Source organism: Saccostrea cucullata, unplaced genomic scaffold (assembly GCF_032062105.1).
Source record: "Saccostrea cucullata isolate Sc308-1 unplaced genomic scaffold, CSIRO_AGI_Scuc_v1 ctg138, whole genome shotgun sequence".
NCBI lineage: Eukaryota > Metazoa > Mollusca > Bivalvia > Ostreida > Ostreidae > Saccostrea > Saccostrea cuccullata.
In genome coordinates, this window is record NW_026935400.1 from 391265 (window position 1) to 414771 (window position 23507).

At 33.3% G+C, this 23507-nt stretch overlaps 2 protein-coding genes across 24 annotated transcripts in view; one reads left to right on the top strand and one right to left on the bottom strand.

Annotated features, from left to right (window-relative positions):
• Positions 1-1357: 1357 nt before the first annotated feature.
• Positions 1358-4524, bottom strand: LOC134242698 (MYG1 exonuclease-like). Its single transcript, XM_062724820.1, has 8 exons — positions 4503-4524; positions 4032-4188; positions 3705-3800; positions 3185-3415; positions 3017-3095; positions 2807-2929; positions 2387-2568; positions 1358-1669 (listed from the first exon to the last, which is right to left on the bottom strand). Exons 2-8 carry the CDS (start codon positions 4175-4177, stop codon positions 1495-1497), a joined length of 1032 nt encoding a protein of 343 aa, XP_062580804.1. The 5' UTR covers positions 4178-4188; positions 4503-4524; the 3' UTR covers positions 1358-1494.
• A 521-nt stretch (positions 4525-5045) lies between these two features.
• The window catches only part of LOC134242695 (zinc finger E-box-binding homeobox 1-like), a 48953-nt gene continuing 30491 nt past the window's right edge, over positions 5046-23507 (top strand). For 11 of the 23 annotated variants that reach the window (XM_062724800.1, XM_062724819.1, XM_062724810.1 and 8 more), the window contains exons 1-4: positions 5046-5147; positions 7164-7371; positions 7976-9180; positions 9434-9705. In XM_062724800.1, coding sequence (XP_062580784.1) covers positions 7240-7371; positions 7976-9180; positions 9434-9705 — 1609 coding nt within the window. In that variant the 5' untranslated portion in view covers positions 5046-5147; positions 7164-7239. Of the gene's footprint in view, positions 5152-7163; positions 7372-7975; positions 9181-9433; positions 9706-13237; positions 13309-13819; positions 14040-14438; positions 14626-15063; positions 15564-15894; positions 16377-16729; positions 17163-17508; positions 18037-18106; positions 18572-19302; positions 20114-20152; positions 20702-21599; positions 21909-23507 lie in introns of those variants that run through there. The other 12 variants (XM_062724802.1, XM_062724796.1, XM_062724818.1 and 9 more) reach the window with 12 other exon arrangements.

Consider the following 23507-nt stretch of genomic DNA (forward strand, 5'->3'; position numbering starts at 1 on the left):
ATTATCTGACTCGACAATTTTTGACTCCCCCACCCTTTTAGAATCAAATGGCCGTCTCCTGAAAAAATGTCTTCTATGACTGTTAGCAGTGTCCATAAAATTATATTATAGGCTATAAACTCATATCAATGTAAATCTCAACCAAAATGTATAAGTTTTATAATTCGATTGAAAATCAAAATTAAACGACATTCCTCCTTGATTATCTTAAGATGGTGAAGAGTGTATCAATTAAAATAAATCATTCATATAGAATCATTGAATAGGTGGTATAACAGTGTAGAGTACCTATAATCAGTTTCTTTTGTTGTAAGGACACAGCTATAAAGTAAACATATGGATCCCTTGTTTATGTATATACGGTATCATCAAAAAATAAAAATCATTATCAGGAAATTAGTTAACTAACAATAATTGCTTAATTAATTAATTTAATTTGTTTGTTTTTATTTTCAAAACATAACAAAAATCAACTTCAGGTACTGTGAGCAACGAGCTCACATGCGCCTCTCTGATTATAATGACAGTCCCTGTTTTGCTCTTGGAGACCCGAAATATGTGTCAGATCAAGAAGTACTAGCTCGTGCTTTGTAACATGTAGCTATCATGCCCGCTCGATATAGTTTTAAAGTAACATATAAAGAGGAATAACTCGTGGTGCCCCATGTTATTGAGAAGCCTCCACACCTCATGTCATAGGTAAGAATATAATGGCAGTGTCAATGTTTTGCTTCAGGAAATCCAAAATATGTGTCAGATCAAAAAGTAAAATAGGAGGTGCACAAAAGCATTATGTAATAAAAATTCTCTGAAAGTCTCATCATATTTCATTCAGTGGTATATAAGAGGAGTTGCAGATAAGAGATGGGAACCCCAAAGCAAAACAGACGGATGGACATCCCGATTACTATAAGCTTATACATAAATAGGAACATATAAAAGTTCCCTAAATCGCATATCTACCCTATCTCGTTCAAAAATTTCATTAAATATTGTACATACTCTATATATAGTACATTCAAAGTAGATTTATGATTTAAAAGTGTATATTAATCACTTTTTAATAATCAGTTCTTGTCCTGAAAACGACAATTTCAAAATGTTTTATTCGGACATACTACTTGGGGGTAAAAACTAGCCCTCTGAAGTTTTCAGTTTTTAAATACCTTAAATATAAATCACACATTTCTATATACAAAATCAAAAGGAAATAAACAAATTTTATACACTCTTCACTGCCAAATATTTATGTCCTACCTGGAAAAATTAAAATAATTTGTGTTTTAAAACATGGAGTCTGCATTTCATTTTTCATCATACAATATAACTGAATGATTTCAAAGATAATATCTTTATTTTATTTTATGACTCTGATACATGTAGAAGAGATTCAACAATGACAAGGAAATATTCCCTCATGTATTTAATGTACATGTAGTGACCTGAGCTCAGAATTTACATTTCCAATATGCCTATAAAACATTCCTTGCATTATTAAGTATTTTTCTGTGACATCTTCAGACTTCTCTTTGCCATTTCCAGTGCTCCTTCATAAGTGTGGTTTCCTCCAATGAAGCCACCAGCATGTACAAATATACAGTCAGGGATCCCTGACTTGTCTGTAAGTATGCTGTCTCTTAAGCCACGCCAGTCCTCTGGCAGAGATAGTCTGAAACAGGGAGAAATCAGTATTTATTAAAATCAACTCAGGGTACCTTATCCTAAACAGTAGACAGGTCAATCATCTGGAGCGAGAAAAGAAAGATAACTTATAAGTTCTACATGCTGATTGAATTATTGAAACAATATAGTAATTTACTTTCATTGAGAATCTGAGTTTGACAACACTTTGGAACTCATGGTATTTGTTCAGAAACAATGGAAAATGTACTGATACTTGACTAAAAGCAAGGCTTCACCCTTTGGATGCATGTATGATGCAAACGCTTTAATCTTAACTTAAAATGCATGAGAACAATGTCATACACTATTCCTACTTGAAGATTTTTTATTATAAGTTGAAATTTTCTAGCAAATTTAGCGATTTGTCCTTAAAAATGGGTAATTTATTTTTATATTATTTATAAAAATATTAAAGAAACTATTACAAATAAAACACAATTAATTTTAAGCGATATTCAATTTTAGCTATCTCTATCTAACAGCTAATAATGCCAAAATTAAATCCTGCCACTTATATGGTAATAGAAGCTAATTTCTAGAACTCTGACCTTGAATAGTATTCTGGCCTGGCAATAACAAGCACTAAATAATAGTGTGTTCTTAACCTTAGCAACTTGGCTATACTCGCTAAAATCTTAAATGTATCTCTAGGGATAATCTGGTGATATTTGACTGATATAATTCTGCAGTGTGTTTGTGTTACCTGTTTGAGAATGACCCCGGGGTCTCTGGTACACACTGAACCCTCCATTTGTTACTCTGGTCTTGGTAAAGAACATATTTGATTGGTGGATTAATTTTAAGCTCTTCCTCCAAATTGAATAGATGATCCCTCCATGGACAACCTCCTGTCTTAAACACCACTATCTCTCCACTAGGATCAACCTGTTAAATAAAAGTTTGTTAAAGTAAAATAATAATTTCCACACGTTATTACATTACAGTTTTTTATGTAAAAATGAATCGATTATTTTTTACATTTAACATGAATAGACTGTGGATTTTTCATTTTAGTCTTATTGCATTGTCCATCATACTAAGACACTTTTTTTCCTAAAAATTCAGTCAAAAAAAAAAAATAATGAAGAAGACTGATTTTATAGTTCTTATAAGGATTGGTTACCTCCATTCTGCCTTTGACAGCCTCCTCTACCAATTCTCTTGCAGGCAGCCATGATTTCTTGTAGTACAAAATTTTATCAAGAAACTCAGCTCCCACCATCTTCATAGCCTTTAAAAACCCTGCCTGAAAAATCCATTTATTTATAACAAAATAGTCCCCTTTGAAGGTTTGTTGTGATATCTTAAAAAAAAAATCACTGCTTTTACTCACCATTTCATCAGCATTAGGTTCATTCCACAAAGGATTAAAATGGCTGACTCTGCTGCTTAGGTTAGTATTTATGTGGTACCTGTGTCAAGAAAAAAAGAAGTAAATAAGAACAAAGCTTTATTAAGTGTATTTTTTCAGCAACTAATTGTTGTAAACAAACATCAGTACCTGGGTTCTCCATCATACTGATTGATTCCATTGTCAATAGCATCAATTTCCTCCACAAAGTTTTCGTACACTTTGTCGTATACAATATCGGTGATTGGATCTTCCACGGGAAGCTCCAGGATTTTAGCCACGATCTCCTTACCAAAGTGACAGTACACCAGGCCAGCACTGCTCAGTTTGGTTGTCCATTTCTTGGGTTTGTTTACTGTGCTCATGGATTCATTAAATGTCCTGATATATAAAGATGTTTTAAAGGTAACAACTACAGAAAATAAACAACAGTAAATTTTGACTTGTTCACTGGATAAAAAATAGCATCATATTCCTACAAGTAATTTCTTTATTAACATGATTAATGGAAATGATGCTTCTGTGGAGGAGATAACACAGTTAGGTCAATTTACTTTTCAAGACAACTTGAATTGAATGTAAACTATAAAAGGCATTATGTTAATACATGGCTTATACCTTTACTTGACAAATTACATCCCCTACTAAAAACTCAGTAACTATCCTTCACCTCTGGTGATGGTCAAATCTATTTTTAGCAGGATCATACACTCCCCCCACATCCACCACAACATCACAGGTCTCAAGGACAGCAGGGTCACGAGTTCTGAAGAAAAAAATATCAACATTACAGTAAAGTAGATCTTTCACTTTAAAATTTCCATCTGTATGATGTGTTTATATATGTCTCTTATTTCTTCTCCATATGGTTTGTTCCATACTGAAAGATACCCACAGTTTAGAATGCGCAACTTGCTGCCATAAGTTGACGTTCATAACAATTTATGTACTTTCTATATAGTTGATTGCTAACTAAGAATGAATGGAAAACATCTACCTGACTATCTCAGCATCAGCATACTTTGGTAGCTGTCTCAGCATGAAACAAGCCAAGATCTCATCGCAGTGAAATGAGCCGTTGTGTGTTCCTATCTTCATGGTGTCTGTCCTGGGCTTTTTACTGGCAGAATGGGTGTCACACATAAATCCTCTGTCTGTACATTAATCAATTGTTAAAATAAAATTTATGATTAAACACACATCAAGAAATAATTGTGTTAAATAGTAACAATTTACTAAACATTCCAAAGACATTTTCCTTCTAAGTATAACAGTTAATGACTATATATATGTTGTTATAATTATAATGATTATGATCCGGGTGTATGCATCAAATTAAAGAGTGGGGGAGGAGCTAGGTTATGTAGGGCATAAAAATTAATATCTAAATCTAAAATTTGAAGAAATCTGAAAAGAAAACTCATACTGAACAATATTCTGAAATTTTATTTTGCTTCAGAGTTAATACAATGTATTAAAGTCCCTGATTTGATCTGCTTGTGGGTTAGCTTGTGAACCCAATATAAAGAGTTTTATTTAAATTTTACAACCTTAAACATTGTTGTCCTCACATGACAATGCTTCATAATCATATGCATGTACTTGATGTACTTAATTGTATCTAGGCTATTTAAGGTATATCAGATTATATGGGTATTTTTTCTTTCTGGTTCACGTTGATACATACTGAATTTTGAACAATCTAAAATCCTATCAGATTTCTTCCCAAAAAATTCAAATTGATACAACTAAGATAGGCCCCTAATGAAAAATCTTTCAACATGTTCAATTTCAGTCTAAAGTGAAACTGAAAGTAACGTGGAACACATATTTTTTTATGATTTTATCCCTTTATTTAATTTCCCCCCAGAAAAAAAAAACACGATGAATGATATTTGCAGTACCTTTTATCAATATGTCAATATAATATATTACATATTACAGAACTTTACCTGAATTTACCCCTTAACTTCTTTAGTAATGAAACAACTTCTGTGCAGAGAATCCCGGGTTTAACATCCGTACTTGGTTCGACTAATACTTCAACCACCTTTATGATAATGGAAGTCGGCACAGATGCTGTTCAAGAAAGTTTGCTTTAACATACTATCGTGTAGGTAATCTTAATTTTATACACTGCAGTCTATTGCTAAATTTTCTTTCTAACGAACGACTTACATGATATTTCTTGATACAAGGGTTTTAATTTCAATATTTAGTGAAATCAAGAAAGCGCACTTTTGATTGTGACGTCACGCCTTTGTGTCGCAAGTGCAAGGTGCGTGCTCTTACTGTTTTGGGTTGATTCTAGGAAAAAGGTGAATGCTATTTAACCGTGGTTATTACAATACTTTTTTATTTATGAATTATGATCTGTTGCACTCTTTACATTTACGTCATTGATGTATTTTTCAAATTGATCACGTGATTAGGGCATGCATGCATATTTAATGTGTGTTGCAGCTTAACGATTAAAATTTCAGTCTTTCTAACTTCATGAATAAGTACCTAATGTTTTTGAGGGTTTTTTTCGCATGTTAGGGTGAGTTGGAGGCACACAAATAATCTTCTTCTCCAGACAAAGCAATTGCACAACTTTCTATAAATAGCTGTACATATATGTAAACATAGAAGATGGAGTACACCTGCATTTTTGCTAAGTTACCTTTCGCTTTATTTTATTTTATGGGGAGGGGGTGACAAAGAGGGTATAAAGGGATATATATAGGATCTCCCATGATTTGTAGTTGGATATATGATTTTTATCCAACTAGTTGTGTGCTTTTTATCCCAAGCCTTTGGCGAGGGGATAAAAACACACATGTTGGATAAAAATCATATCCAACTACAAATCATGGGAGACTCTTTTTATCCCATGTGTAATACTTCACAACCGATGTTTTACACCATATTCATATGGGTATCCACTTTATTTTAGTCCATCATACCATTAAACATAAAAACCATTGTGACGTCATAACTGCACTTCACTGTGGGATATCAAAAATTTACCATTTCCTATTTCTAACTCAAAATCATGCATATATTGTTTCCCCGCAATCACACATTTCCCCACACTAAAAAATTCATTTAATCTTCAATTTAGGCCAAAATAAAAAATACTCCTGTTTCCTGTCACCCGACCTACCCTACATTTTACCCTCCGACCCTAAAAGTTTTTATTACATTTTCATTTTTTGGATAACTATTTTTGTAAAATACTGAAGTTGACCAATGATATTTACAGATTTAATACATCACAAGTGTACAGGTTACCTTTACTTTATAAATCTTGATTAACAAACTTGCTTTGAAACTGTTAACATATCATTTTCTTGTTATTACAGTTATTACATGCTATATGTTTCCTTCTATTTTTTTATTCAAGAGTATATTTTATTTTGGCCTTATGGTCAAATTCCTTCTAATTTATTCTTGCTTAAATCTCATAAAATAAGAAAAGTTATTTTCTTCTCAAAATATTACACCATAATACTATTTACACTAAACTTTTGAGAAACTTGTACCATGCCATAAAGTGGTAGCAGGGAAATGGTAACGTCATATTTCTATGACTTAAACATGTAGTGTATGTTACAAAACAAATCAGTAAGTTTTAAAGTGTTAAACTTAAGAGTTTCTTACTCTATAAGCTCTAACATTTGTTTGAAGAGGATTCAGTTTTAAAATTTGAAGGAAGGGTAAATTGGCTAGAAATATACATTATAAAATATAAATCATGAATATTCTATTTGTATAAATGTATATCCATCCATCATTTTTGTGTCAAAAGCATTGGCAAACAGTATGTGCATGCAGTCTTTTTTTGTCTTTCTCCAGCTTTGTTTTAGTTTTGATAAGCTCTAATTCCATTATCTTTGTTCCAGTATCTAGTTGTAGTCAATGTATAGAAACCTTATCACTGTTTTTTCAATGCAAATAAGGTTGATGTTTATTAAAACATGAATATATTTGCCTCAGGTGATAAATAACAATGTACATGTATGTACAACTTGGCACATGTTGTTTGTGACATGTATAACAGTGACAGAGTTGTGTAATTGAAGATATGTTTTCATCCTTTATATATACATGATATTAATGGGATAAATAACTTTCTCAATTTCAGGCTCTGAATTATCTGCATATCATCTCTTTATCTGAATATCCTGGTGAAATAGAAGACAGAAGACACAAACAGCAAAATGAGTCAAAACTACCACAAAGTGTATATGAACCATGTTCATTCTAGCACACTTTTATCTCAGCTGTCCACCATGTTGAAAAGCCAGACCCTTTGTGATGCCATCATAAAAACAGGACCTGTGTCGACCCGTGTAAGTGTGAAAAGAAAGAGATAAATTAAAAGTGTATTTGAAGTTCGTTTTCTGCCTCTTGGCAGCCATTTTGGATGCCATGTGTGTCATTTTGTTTAAAAAATACTTTTAAGCAAAAAAAAAAAAAAAAAAAAAAAAAAATCAGATCTACCGACCCTTAATTTTTTGGGAATGTTACAGGAAACAAACATATTTTTTTTTTAAGCCTAAATTAAAAGTGTATTTAGTTCTGAATGTGTGTCATTTTGTATTAAAAAATACTTTTAAAAATCAGATCTCCATTAATAATCTTTCATTTTGTTGCAAATATTACAATAATTTTAAGTGTTCAAGACATAGGAGTGAAAAGTATTTTTTCTCGGTTCGATACACGGTACAAAACCTTTTCTACATCTTCGGGTTTGGCTAAACATGCTTTTTGAATTCAAACATTGTTAGATTAATGTCAAATGTTAAAATACAATTTTGCACATAAATTATTTTACATTGTTTTATGATCTCTTTTTGCCTTAATGTTTGATGGCGTTTTGAGATGATCTTCTTTTGCCTTAATGTTTGATGGTGCTTTGAGATGACTCTGGTAACCTTTGCCTATCTATTGTAGGCTCATAGAGTGGTTCTTGTGGCAGCTTGCCCAATGCTGCAAACCATGGAAAACGCCACCTCAGGGTCACACTTAGAGGTGAGATTGGCATCTGACATCAGTCAGGAATCCGTCAACACATTTCTACAGTATCTTTATGAGGGCTACATGATTCTGACGGAGGAAAACTGTCATGAAGTGGAGAAAATAGCCAGACTTTTACAGGTTGACAGTATCACCAAGTGTTGTGCTGATTTTAACAAGTGTATCAATAAGTCAGCAGGGGCTCAGTTCAGGTACAGCTTTCAGGATCAAACAGACTTTAAACACATGAGGGTCTCTGACCTCTTCAAAAAGCAGGAGAGATCTGTAAAACGCACAAATGAAATACACAGACCCACAAGTCCAGGAGTGAAGCGACAGAGAATCCATTCATCTAGTCCTAAGATTCATGACACAAGTAGTATGGCAGAGAGTTATGGTGCTACCTCGGATCCTTGGGACAGAGTTCCGAGGCTGGGTTCAGGATTTCAAGGTCCTGGTGTTATTGATATCAGAGAGGATGGCTTTGAATTGGTGCAAACAGAACCTCCTAAAAAGGACTCAAGTGGCATTCAGGAACCTGCGAAAATACAGACAAGTGTTTCCCTTTCTGTGTCTAGTCAACACAACCATTCATCTGACCTGCGAGTGGTGAATGTTGTAGGTGATGCAGGTCCTCCTGGCTCTGAAAGAGCAGGAAAATCTTCACAGGCAGCTCCCCCACCTGGTGGGTCAAGTCGAGACCCGATAAGTTTCAGTCCTGTCGCCATTCAAGACTCCCCCTCATCATCCACATCTTCAGTAGAAATCAGTCGCAGCATGGGTCATCAAGAGAAAGTTCAGCAGAAAAAAGAAGTAGAGAAACAAACTCAGGCAAAAATCCACATACCCGACTACTCAGATTCTCAGTATACCAGTGATGTGGTGAACGCCAGCACCGGACCCCGAGTCAGTGAGGACCTGGGGACATCCTACAGAGCTCCGTATCCAGTGGCCATGACCCAGATTCCTAGGCAGCCAGCACCCAAACCTTTTGCCAGTGGTAGTGCATCACAAACAGTTTCCATGCCAGTATTCCCAGAAACCATATCTTCTCCTGTCTCTCAGAAATCACAGAGCACAGCCAGAGAGAGAAGTGGAAGTAGTGAGAGGCCGGCATCTAGTGGGAGAAGTGTGGACACTGGGTGGGTATACATTATTGATCTTGAGCAACTATTACTCTCATAATAATATACAAAAAATTAACAGAATGTTAAAGGTTGTTTTTTTTTTTTTAATTTAAATATTTCAATGATTAAAGTAAAAAAGAAAAAGCTTGGTAAAATTCTTAATATAATGTAAAAATTAATTGTGATTGATTTGTCAGAAGCTCAGAATGTTAATATTTAATCAAACTTAAATATAAAATGATGTTAATTTCCAAGTTCACCATTTCAGTCAAGACAAAATAGATGACCAGCCAGACCTAAGTATTGTGAAAATAGAAACTGCCACTGAAAGAGACATGAGTAATTTAGAAATGTATATGGGGGATGAGTCATTTGGTAGCCATGGTCACCAGCCTGTGCGGGGGGATGAGGATGACCCAGGGCCAGATTACAATGTGGAGGAACCCCCAGGGGAATGGCCAAGGGAGGATATGTCTAATGAAAGCAGCAATGTCAGCGGAATGGACAACAGTGCAAACTGGTACCTGGGACAGATGAAAGGTAGGGGTCACATATCTTTGTTACTGACTTGGAATGCACAAAGGTCATCTTGAGAGGTCAGATATTTCAGTTATATTATGTTACATGATTTCTTTGAGACAAGAACTTCTGCAATTTAAGGAAACATCCATTTAATTTTTTCAATAATTTGTCAAAGTTCATGGATCATACAAGCAAAAGCCTTCATTGTAGAATTAAGAAAGGGAATAAAAATCTATTGATCTATCATCTATGACCTTTGTGTATTCTTCCAATAATGCTCTGTCATTGTCAATAATAAGTAAATAAGCAGAAAATGGGAAACACTGGTACTGTTAGATGATCTGGTGGATGACTTGCATTTTTTTAATCAATGTCCAGGTCTAATCATTGTATGAAAATAGCCATCTGAAGTCTTTCATACATGACAATATGTGAGCTCACCTCAGAGTCAATAGTGTTGGACCATAGAATAAACATAAACCTGTGTTCATGTTTGAGTAAACAGCACAATTTTGAATACCTGCAAAATACTCTAAAAAAAATTGATTGACTTTCAATAAAATGCAAAAATATGGAAAACTGAAAAATTACTTCAACTTGTTAACAGATTAAAAATGAGCAAAACCTAAATCAATAGATATTCATGAAAGTAATAAATTTGTATAATTTTAATTTGTCATAGCAGTACCATTGAAACCATTTCAGCAAATAAAAAAAAAATTAACAGATGTAGCTGTTTCTTCAAATTGAATGGAAAAAATCTGTTGCACTGAAATTTTGATGATATATTTTGTAACTTTGACAGGGTATTATTGAAAACAAAATTGGCTAAATCATGTCTCAATCTACTATAAATCACTATTTGTGAGACTTTGCATTCTTTATTCTTTAATTTTCATTTAAAAATGGGATGAATACAATGATAAAAAATTGAAGCAAACCTGAAAAAATTGAGCAGCAATATAAAATTATGCAAACTCTCACAAAAAATGATTTTTAATTTTATTCATTAAATCATTTATTATGAAATGTAGATGAGATATGTTGAGCATTTTATTTTGAAAATTTGTTCATTAGGATTGAGATCAAACTTGTCTTGAATGAAAACCACTCAGACTTGTAAATTAATTTTCAAGAATGAATTCAGACAGAATAAAACAGGAACAAGATTTTAACAAACTCATAGTCAGAGAGAAAAATATATGTTAGTTTGATCTTGGTCAGCATTTGTTGTTATAATTTCAGGGGAAATGTGAAAATAATTGCTCATAAAACTTATATCAATTGAACATGTTGAAAGAAAAGTTTTTGGTTTTGAAATAATTATCAAGGTTGACCGTTCTATGATTCTAAGCTTGGGCACAAGCAAGAATCTGATGAGCAGTCTTTAGACTGTATATCTGGAAACAGCTATGTTGAAAATAGTACTTGCTTTGATATATGTTTAAGCACTATAAGATATGACAAATATTTTCAAGATTCCCCAAGATGTTATCTGTTTTATTTCTGTACATGTAAGCATCTTCATTCACATGCACATTTATAAACATGTTTCAGAAATCAATTGCAAATTATTTTGTTTTGCAAGGGAGTGCAACAATGTTTTTTGTTTTGAAAAATAACAATGACACTCCCATTGATATGCTATAGATGCTTGATGATATGATTTTATGTGCATAAATATTTTGAAAATTTCAAATCGAAAGGAGCTTGGTGCTTTTTAAATGCATTTTGAAGCCCACACAAGGGCACCAGATGAAGATGTTTACATTTTTTGGTGTATTTTCAAATTTCTTCACCATCCATTGCTCTTCCCAGTCTGTGTTTGCTTTGGTTTTCTTTTAAGTTGTGTTTTATTTTGTTGGTAGGTTGATCATTTTCTGGATAAGATTTTAAGGCTTTTGATAGGAGTTATGGTTCTTTGTTGGAGTAGAAGTTCTTGTTCTTTGTATAGGAAAGACAAATACTTTTGTTATATTTGTGTTACTTTGTGGAATCCACATTATCTAACATGGAGAGTTTTTCAATTTGTGTTTTATGTTTTCTGTGGACATTGAATGGATGAGAATCTCTTGGATAGTTTCCAGTCATTAACTATATGGCAACTGAGCTACTGTTTGACACATACTGCTTGGAAATTATATAGATCAGCAATTTGCAATAGGGGCAATATTGATGCTTAAAAAACAAACAAACAAACAAAACAAGTCACTTTTAAATAATAGTCAATTGTTTAGACAGTTTGCTAAATTTTAATATCATACAGTATTAAAGTCTTACAGTGATGTGCAAAAATTATGACTAAATACAAATCAGGAAAGGCCACTACATATTCAAAATGAACAGGATTTTAAAAAAAAAAAAAAAAAAACTGTGCCTGAATTATTTCTAGTAGAATCAAAAATATGGTTCCAGTGTAAACAAATCACAATAGTATCTGGGAATAGCATTGGATATGGTTGCAAGTCTTAAAAGAATTATCCATCGAAGAGCAACAAAAAACATGACTCGCACTTGAAAAAAATAATTTAAAAATAATTTAAAGTTGATGCCATGATGGCATTCTACCAAAGATTTGTTTACAAACAAAAAAAAAAACTTTCATCGTGAATTTATTCGACAACAACTGGAAAAGAAGACAGAAGACTTGCAGCCATATCAAAGGTAGGTTATTTTGTTGTCAGTTATATCTTATTCTATCTTGACACTCAATGTTTGGCATCTTATGGATAAGATGGAAGCATTATCCAGAGTATGGAATTTTGCCTCATAAAAATTGCGTAAATGAACAGGATATTCATTTCTACAAAGCATATGTCATATCATAAGGATTGATGATCTGTGAGAGCCAATTTTAATTATTCCCAAAGAACGTTTGAAGCATTGTAGACACACCTGCATATCACCTCAAATTTGAAGCCTCAATCCCCTCCCACCCCTCCCCCTAAAAATAGAAGTTGATCTGAATGCCATGTCTTTACATCAGAACCAGCTTCATTCAATGCCTACAGCTGTGAAGAAGGGAACATTCTGAAAAGAAACATATTTTGTCTGAGCTGCACTGGAATAAACATGTTTGTTTACATTATATTGGAAAGTAACTAAGAGTTAATGATGTTGATCATTGACTTGACAGTTGTACATGTACGTAAAATATGTGTAAAGTAGATCTATATCTAAAGATAGCTAATGATCGAAATAATGGGCAGTGCTGTACGAAGAATGGCAGAAATATGTTTATTGGAAAGGAAAGGACCAAAGACTTGTATTTGAGTTGAAAAGCTTCAGTGAAAATAGCTTTTGATCACAGGAAAGCAAACACAATCCGAACGCTAAGAGTTTAGTTCTAATTGAAATGCAGGGTAAAAAATGCTTAATAACATAGCGTCTGCATGGAAAAACTGATATTGCCGTTGATTTTAAATTTTTTGGGAAGAAACCTGGAAAGAGGAAAAAATGTAAGTATTATAAAGTATTATACCCTACACAATCATTTTTAAATTGATGAATATAAATCTTTCTCAAATAAAGTCTGTTTTTTTTCTTCAAGCTGCAATCAGTAGACGTGAAGCCCATAATAAGGCAGGAGTTTACCAGGAAGAGGATGCAAAAAACCTTGGGGTATGTCCTGTTAATATGTATATTTGGAGGGGGTTGGCTGATTTCTTATGCATTATTAAAAAGTTTTAATCTTACACATAAAACATTTGAATGGCAGTTGTACTATTGAGAATGATTGAAAATGTAAAGAACATACAAAAACAGCAATATGGAAATTATATAAGGGCAGGTCATCGAAATGCACGGGCCTTCATTAACGAGGCTAGGGGGTGGCAGCCATTTTTAGACTATTTCAATCTCCTTTAAAAGGAGAGCTCCATATAAAGATATACAAAATGATAAAATTTTAAAACTAAAATATATGAAGTTTTTCTTTGCCAAATGATAGTTGACAGCTAGATATACCATATCTAAAAAAATAAGTTAAATCTGGTGGTTAATTTAAGATTAAATTTTTGACCCGCCAGCCTCCTTAAGTATTATGTATCTAAGAGTAAATGATAAAAATCAAAATGGTTATGGAAAGATATATTCAACCTAATTCTAATTTAAGAAATTTCTCTGTTTTCAGTTAGTGCAGTTGGTACAAGCCATACCAGTGTATGTCAGTGGACCTGATTATGTACATGCCATGAACAAAATCAAAATCTCAGAAAAAACAGGAAAAACAGATGGTACCCCTGCAGCCCGATTCCTGCTTGGCCTCTTTTACAGTAGTAAAGATCTGTTCATTGTGACAAAAGATAAAACACAGGCCAATCTTGATCCAATTATTCTACAGGCCATAGAAGGTACGTTGGCTTCAGTTTGGTATCAACATCACAACCTTTACATTTCTTGTCTTGTTTTGAGTGGTATTTTAATTCATAAAGATGATATGTTTGTAATGGAAGTTTGCCAATTTGCCAAGTGAACTAAGTTTGAACATCTGGGATAGTTATGTTTCATACAGAGCTGCATTCTTTATATATATTAATCACATTGCTATTTAATGTTCAAAATTGATCTAGAGGAGTCAATTATTAAATTTCATGACTATCTGAAGAATCTTGTAGTAAGAGCAATTGAAGAATTTCATCCCAATGCTTTAATTGAATATTAAACCCATGTTCAATTTAAAATGTTGTCTCAAATTGAAATTGTTTTTGTATAACATCTGATTATAACTTTTTTTTCATTTTCTCAAACAGAATTTTGCATCCAAAACTCTGCAAGTACAACAGGAAAAGTGAGGGCTGCAATTGCAAATAAGATATCCTCAAACAGAGTGTGGATTGAACGGAAAATGCAACGATGTAAAGAAAAGGATCCACCAAACATTCCACATCAATGAGTTGTAAATTGAATGTATTTTCTGAAATAAAATTTTTAAGTACACTTTAAGAGTTCTGATTTCAAGCACAAGAGAAACTTAAAATGTTACAGCATATCCTAGAAGATCTTGCTATTCATAGACAGTAAATGCAATTTCTTTCGTGTGTGTGCGTATGTTTTGGAACAAGGACCCAAAATTCTGCAGAATTCATCAAAATCTTTGTAGTTTGGTTACCATTCATTTAAAATTTGGTGCAGATTATTTTTGCACAAAAGATGACATACAAATATTTATAGTGGAAATATGTTAAATCAGAGTTGGGGGTTCAAGTTGAAATTTTGATTTTCCTCAATTTTGTGTTTGTGTTTGTTTCTTTCAAGGTGTTTCCATTATTGATTCGTGGTTCCTATTTTTTTTCTTTTCTGTCTTTCTGTAAACTATACATTTGTATTACCAAGTTGAATCCATAATATAAAACAAGGGACTGCTCTCTTTATCAGGTGATGGAAATATAGATGTTCCCTCCCAGCCAGTGGTTAAAAAAGAAAGTGTAGAGGGTGATCATTCAATGAGTGGAGATAAAAGTAAACAACAAGAAACATTTCCCTGTGTTTTCTGTTCCTCTAAATATCCCACACAAGAAAATCTGATTAAACATGTGAGGATAACCCATAATAACCCTTTGGAAATGTACCACTTCTTCTGTGATTTTTGTGGTCGGGGATTCAAATCCAAAGAAGGCTTTACTCTTCACAGGAGGATGTTCCACACTGACACAGAAAAGTTTCCACAGTGCCCTCTTTGTGGAAAACGCTTTCATTGTGTGGCTTCCTTGAAAACCCATCAGTATACTCATTCTGATCAAAAGAAATTTAAATGCCTCAAATGTCAAAAGACCTTTAAGCATAGGTCCAATTTGAGCAGACATATTTGCAAGTGTTAAATCAAGGCAAAACTGAAATATTTGTTTGCTGTACATAAATCATCATGAAAAAGTTCATCAGTATTTATTCCATAATAAAGTGAAAACTTCATAATTTGTAGATAATTATAGGAACTTTATTAGATATAGAGTCAGGAAGAAAAATTAGTTTTTCTGAATTTTTTTCATCATCAGTTAAGGCTTAGAATTCATGTTTGTTTTCATTGTAATAAAGAAAGTTTGATGTTTGTTGACTTGTGTTTTAATTGTTTGAAGATAAGTGGAAATAGAGGTGACTGCCGCTGCAATGGTTGAAAAGCTAGCTTTGAATCGAATGCAAATATATACTGTTTCTTGTCACTTTCAAGAATTGATCAAGGAGATGACATTTCGTTTTAATTTCTTCTAGGTTCAGAGCAGTTGTTAACTGATGTTTCACAATTCCACGCCCTTCAACACCAACAATACCTATCTGCCTCTGTAGGATTCAACGAATATCGCAATCGAAAATCTCTCTCTGGAAAGAACCCTCGTCAGTGCGACGTTTGTGGAAAATTTTTTGGGTCGCATTCCAGTTTACATCGTCACAAACAAATGTATCATTCCAATAAAGAGTTACCTCAGTGTAATCTCTGTGGAAAGCGTTTCTCCAGTTTGTCCAATCTCAGTGTTCACAAAATTTCACACACTAACGCCAGGCCTTTTAAGTGTGCTGTGTGTTCAAAGACTTATAAGTATAAACACGATTTGAAGAACCATCGTTGTAAAGTGTAGAAAAATTGTGTAAAACACTGCAAACCAAACTGTAAATAAATTTTGTGAAGTAATGCACAATATCCAGGTATGATATGAATTTTTGGGAACTGATGAATAAATTTCTTTGATTTCTAATGGTTGATTTTACATGTCTTCCTTTTAATAAAAAAAAATCCTGTGGAACACAGTAAGAGGCTAGAATAGAAATGTTTTATAAGAAGAAAAATAGAAGAAAATAGAATGTTAAGTTAAACAGAGATTTTAATGTGTGTTTCATGCAGTGGGTAGTGGTTTTCTTGCTGTTTCTTACATATGTTTTAGACATTCTATTTGTGGTGGATGGTTTTGTTTTTGAGGTCAAAAGTGAAATAAAGATTCTCTAAGGAATTATATATACTAGTAGTTTATTATGTTAGAATCCTCTAGATATTTTACTACTGAACACAGTGCTAAATACAAGGTATTTTTAATTGGTCCTTTGCTTGCAGGTCAAGCAAATGACGACATTGAGGATATACTGGAAATGAATGAAACTTCAAGCAAAGCATTGCCTTCAGTGGGACATGGTGATAATGTTTGGGTGACCAATGAACCAGCTAATCAAAGCACAAGCTTTCTTGTCAGTAGTTTGTACGGACATCCCTGTAATGTCTGTCATGAGTCTTTTGGTTCTTCTTCCAGTCTCTGGAGACATAAAAGGATAAAACATTCTAAAAAGAAATTACCACAGTGTCGATACTGTGATAAAAAATTCACAGATTTGCATAATTTGAAGACACATGAAATATCACACACAAATGAGAGACAGTTTGTGTGTGTCACTTGTAACAAGGCTTACAAATATAAACAAGATCTTAAAAATCATAACTGTAAAGCTCTTAGCTAGGAAGACTTGGTTTGATTCCTCTGATTATTCTTTATGAAAACTTGATACGTGTGCCTTTTATCCATTCTACTTTGTTTTCCTGATTTCATATAGAATTTAATATTTTAATATATACTAGAAAATAAAAAAAAGAAACTTGAAGTGTTTGTTTACTTACTTTGAAATATTAATATATGGGTTATTGTTTTCTGTGGATGTTGAATTCAGTTTCTTTGTCTACTCTTGGAGGCTTTGGTCTAGTTGTTGATACACTTGTTTGTTTCACTTTTGTTCACAACTCCTTTGCTCTGCATTTTGTTTGGTTGGATTCCATTAATGATAGATTTAAGCTGGTTTATAGGAAATACAGTATTTGAAAATATAAGGTTTTTCTCATTGAAGGATCAAGGTTTTCTACAAAGCAAAGAGAAGTCGAGGAGTCAGAAATTAAATATCAGAGCCCACCATTCTTGGACGTTGGCAAAATCTTTTTGGAAAATGAAAAAACATGGTGTAGTCTATGCTCAAAGAATTTCTCCAGTGCATCAAGTCTTCGTCGTCACTTCGAACTTTTCCATACAGATAAGGAATTGCCATCATGTGAGATATGTGGAAAGAAATGCGCTGATTCCTACAGTTTGACTATCCATGTGAGATCCCACACAAATATCAGACAGTTTGTGTGTCCTGTTTGCCATAAAGGCTATAAACACAAAAAGGATTTGAAAGGGCATAAATGTTATGGACCAGAAGCTAAAGGAGATAAAAGTTGACACAGTCATGTGAACTAAGAAAGTTGTGTTGAGTCTTGTTCCCATATACATGTATTTGGCTTTTATTTCATTTATCTCTAATAATTTGAAAGTTCTGGCTCATTGTATGTTGTGTGTTGGTAGTAGTGATTATAAAGATTAAATTTTGGTTTTTGTTTCTTTTGAGTTCATTTATGTGTATTCTGATGCAGAGTTAGTCTTGAAATGTTATATTTCTTTATATTTAGATAAGAAAACTGAGGGATTATGGTTTCTAACACAGCCATTAGTATCGATTTCAACCTATGCCAAACCAACACTTTCAGAAAGAAGAGATGAAGCAGAATTGGCAGAACAATACTTATGTAGTGTTTGCAAGAAAACCTTCAGTTCCCCTTACAGTTTAAAAAGACACAACCAAAGATTTCATCCAAAAGGGAGAGAAAACTGGTGTAGAAAATGTGATAAGAAATTTAGTAATTCTTATTTGCTGAATAGACACATGTCATCACATTCTAATGCTAGACCATTTTTATGTTCTCTGTGTGGGAAAGCATACAAGCATAAACATGATCTTAAAAATCACTCCCTCACTCACAAAAAGTGAGATAGAGGGGGAAGGGTCCACTAAGTGTTAAAGATTCATTGATAATTTTGTTAATAAGCTCCATTCAGGGTCCCAGGAAAAGGCATCTAGCTACTCCAAAAAAGTGTTTGATGTGTCCCATTTTTGTTTTGTTTTTGTTTTGTTTTTTAGAGTTTTCATTGAGATTCTCACATTTTCTGGATTAGTCATACACTCAAACATTGGGATATACAAGTTTTATTGGAGCAATGAGACATGTTTAGCTAAAGCTTGTTCATTGTGACTTACAAAGATCTGAGTTCACTGTTGAAAATGTTTTTAAGTGTTGAGATGAACTGGAATGTCAGTGGTGGAATAGTGTTTTACTCTAAAAGTGGAACAAAAATGTTAACCAACTTTAATCTGTTGCAATTCTATAAGTGAAATGTGTTGTCTTAATGTTTGTGGTATTATTTGATATTCATCAGTCAGTGTATAATTAATATCATATTTGACCTGGTAGAAAATGTAGATTTCTGCCAAAGATGCTTAAAAACTTTCTTTAAACGTTGCTGCCTAATATTTTTAATACGTTTTTCTATATATTTATTTTTATGTGTGAATATAAAACCTTTAAAGTGTATCATCTGTCTTTTATGTTTTTTTCTCTTTTTTGAAATAATTGATAGAGTTAGTTAAATAAAACTGGGATTTGGACTTGATTGCATTAGAAAGGCAATTTGCAGTGGATAACAGAACTTCATTTGCATGAACAGAGAAAAAAATCAAGGTGTTAAGAGAGGATTTTACACTCGTAGAGTGTTCTCTTGAGTGGGAAGCATTCACAAGTTTCCTAACATGATGTTCTTCTTGTTTTAGGAATGACTATGGCATTGCATGAACCGACTCCAAGGATAGGCATTTCAACTAAAGTCTTAAGCGTGTCACATTTGTCACCTTCTAGACCTGAGCTCCAATCCACTATGAATCCAACTGGTGCGCACACTGATACTTTCTTTACCGACTGTAATATTTGTGGTAGAACATTCAGATCAAAGGAAGGTTACAAAAGACATAGGTCAATGTATCATTCAGATAAAAGGTTTCCACAGTGCAAACTTTGTGGAAAACACTTTGCCAGTCCACATAATTTGAAAATTCACTTTTCATCTCATACAAATGAGCGGCCATACAAATGTGATGTTTGTCAAAATACTTATAAATTGAAGCATCACTTGAAAGACCATCGGTGCCCAGGTGCAAACAAGTCTGCCCCCAGTTCTAAAAAAGCCCTGTTTTGATACCATGGATCAAGTTTATGATTCAAACTTCATTTCATTTCTTGAAGAAAGAGAGATTGAAGCAACGGATGTTTTTCAAATTTATGAATGGAGATCTTTTTGTCCATCCAGGCTTTTTATTTGGAACATTTGATTGATTTATATAGCGTAGTTCTTGTTTTTTTTAAAAGAGATGATAGTTTTTTGGTGTTTATAGTCAGTTTCAATTAAATTTTAGACCTAATGTCAACTGTGTTTTGTGTTATTGGTGTATTGTCAGGTGGCATGCTTTTTGAATAGTTTCACATATGACAGCATATATTTTGAAATTGTGCTTGAGGTTTGGCTTAGTTTAAGCTAATTGTTAATTTAATTAATACTAATGGTGGAGGTCGTTGCACTCTGTGATCTTTGACCTGATTCCTTCAAGAACTTTTATATTCTTGCAGAGAAAGATTCTCGCACAACAGGACCTCTGCAATTCCTTCAGAATGTGTTTGGTAGACCCCGCCTTGCAATTCCTGGATCTGAGTCAGTGAATGACTCTTTGATACAGCAGCATAAAGATGATGAAGTGAATGGGGAACAACAACTTGTAGAATTAGTACACCAATCACCACACCGTCCAATACATCTTTCCCAATTTGGTTCACCTATGTCTTTCAGAGCACCTAGACCAAGAGCACCTAGACCAGGTATAGTTGCAAAAAGCCAAGAAGACTTTGAGGCCATGGAAAAAGCTGGGTTGAAACATAGACTAGTCCATATAGCAGATGGAAAGGACACCAGGAATTGTAAGGTGTGTGCATCAATGGGGATCCGAACCGGAACGAGGACTGTTAGGTCCTATTACATGTGTGAGGCTTGTGGGGTAGCCCTATGCAGACCTCAGATGAGAAACTGTTTTATTCAGTATCATAATATAGTTGGATATACTGGGCCTCTTGGTGACCAAGGGAGTAATGTCTCATGATTGGAAACCTCAACTAACGATTTTAAAGATGATTTGAGGATTACTAGATTTGATTTTAAATTTCTTTGTAAATATGCATTAGGAGAATGTTTCATCATATGTTTGTAGTTTATCTGTGAAATTCAATCTCTTATATCTTGTCTATTTTGTTGTTGACTTACACTCTCTTAAATGTGCTATGCAACGAAAGGACATCGTCTGCATGCAGTGCATTCAACGAGAATAAATTTCTTTAAATGAAATTAATCTTTCTAACTAGTAAAGTCTGCAAATGCATTCGATGAAAAAGAATTATGGAATATTCTATTATGAAATTTGAAAAAAATGAAAGTGAAGGATTTTGAATTTAAAAAGTGATAAAGTTGTGTTTCTTGACGTCGTCTTTTTATGTTGGTGCATTTTGTACATATGATAATGTTTTGTGCAATATTTCTGAATAAAACTAAAGAAAAAGGGAAAAAAAAACTTACTTCTTTGGTTTTTGTTTGTTTGTTTGTTTGTTGTTGTTTTTTTTTGAGAGGGAGGGGGGGTTACAGTATTGAGAATCTGAAATAATGGAAATTCATTTTTTTTTCTCGATAAAACGATTCAGTGATCAAACTATTCGAATTTATAAGTGAATGCTGCGTTTGTCTCTTTGTTGTTCGATTTGTTTTTAGTTGGCTCTTCTGATTATAAGAGTTAGTAAATAATAACAGCTTGGATGATTAGGAATTTTTGCCTTTGAAAATCCTAGTTTATCACCAGTGGTTCTTTTTTGCTATGAGCGATACATGTATCAGTTCCAGCATGTTAATATAAATGTCATCACCTATCTCGAGTTCAGCATGCCCCAAACTGATGGTTGAATTCTTCAAGTAGAAGTAGAAATATTTTCCTGTTTTACGCCAATACGATGTTAAGGGCACATTTTCGTCTTTCAGTTCCAAGAAAAGAAAGGAAGAGACGTCCAAACGTTGAACCTATTGCACTCGCACGAATTGGTGTCGGAGACCTTACTACCTGTCATCGACTTGTGCAAAACCCTGGAAATGTGAAAAGGAATTGTGCTTATTGTAAACAGATGGATTTTCGATTTGCATGCGGGAATGCTCGGACCTCATACTACCGTTGTGAGGAGTGCCAAGTTTCGCTTTGTAGAGTTTCTGTCAGTGATTGCTTCTACAGGTGGCATGAAGTTATGGAGAACAAGTCATCTTTTACAGTTGATTAAAGAGTTATTCATTGATTGTGTAAGGAAACTAAGAAAAATCTATTTAATATTAATTGCCATTCTATGTAACCACTTAAACTTCGTTGCCACGCATGGTCACCGATTTTGATGAAACTTCACCCATGCTTAGTACTTGACACCAGAAACAAATATCAAACAAAATTTCGTTGCTAAGTGTCTCGGTTGCTATGGCAACAGCCGGAAAAGTTTGAAAAATCGAGATTTTCAGCCACTTTAAATCCTGACTGTGGCTTAATAAAAACTAGAAAAAGCAAACAAACCATTCTAACAAAAACATGACACCTTGATGTCACTTATACTATGAAGAAACTTTTTAGAATATATCTCTAAGTAAGTGGTAACCAAGGGTACATTTGGAATACATTTAAAATGCTGAAATATGCTGAAAAACACTCCATATTCACTAATGGTAGGTGTTACATGCTAAAACTTAATCACTGACTTAAGAAAAAACAATGAAAATGTTTGACCTTAAGTATATAAGTATAAGCAATATTATTCTATAAATAACTTTTATGGTTGCCATGGTAACACAGTGTAACCATGCAAAACCAGTAACTAAGATTGGGTTAATGCTACTGTCTTGAGGAAAAACATGAAAATTCAAGACTGGCAAATATGCATCCATAGGACCTTGCAACACCAAAACCATAAGAAAAATTGGGTATAATTGCTACTTTGTAGTGTTACCATGGAAACAAAGTACCAGTGCTTAAAAGTGAATTTTTTTCCGCTGCATTAAGAATTAAATTGCCATTTAATCAAGAAACAAATTAAAGAGCTCAGCTGGAATAGTCTTATCTGTTAGAACTGAAGTTAAATATCATATATTGATAAAATTTGATGAATAAAACAACACTGTTGCTATGGTTACCAAGAAGGGAAAATGTTCGATTTTTTGAACTTTATATCAATATTAAACCCTGTGTGCCAACTTCTTGCATCCACTTAGAGATTGGATGATAGTCAAAATTAAAAGTCAAGTTAGCTGTTAATAAATATCAATCATAAAAGTTTTGGGAATCTACATTTAAGGGTACGTATCCAAGGAAACAAAATATTTTTCAGGTTTTTAAGCATATATTTTCTGCTTATTTCCATAGCAACGCTCTATTGAAAGAATGTAATCTGAATTTTTTGAAATGGGAAAATTTGGAGCACACCAACATCTTATAAAATTGATCATTAGTTATGAGGAAATGTGCTTTTTTAAAAAAATAGGATCATATTTAAACATACATAGTGTTACTTTGAAGGCTCTCTGGGGCATAAAAACCTTGGCAACCATTGCCAACCAAAATGAAATATCATATTTTTTCTTGGTATGTGTTTCAAGGCTCTTTTTTCTATTATTTGGTAACATTTCATCCTATAATTGCTTTTCATTTTTACGAGTATGACTTCATAAAATTCAATGAATATTTTTTTTACTTTTGAATACTTTGTTACCATAGTAACGTATGTAATAGTTGATTTACCAAACATGTTTATCATGCATTTGAGACATCTTACCTTCAACTTTTGGAAACAGTCAATAACAATTGTTTGCTTTGCCGCAAATGTTAACTATGGGGCACTAAACATGTTAAAAAATGCC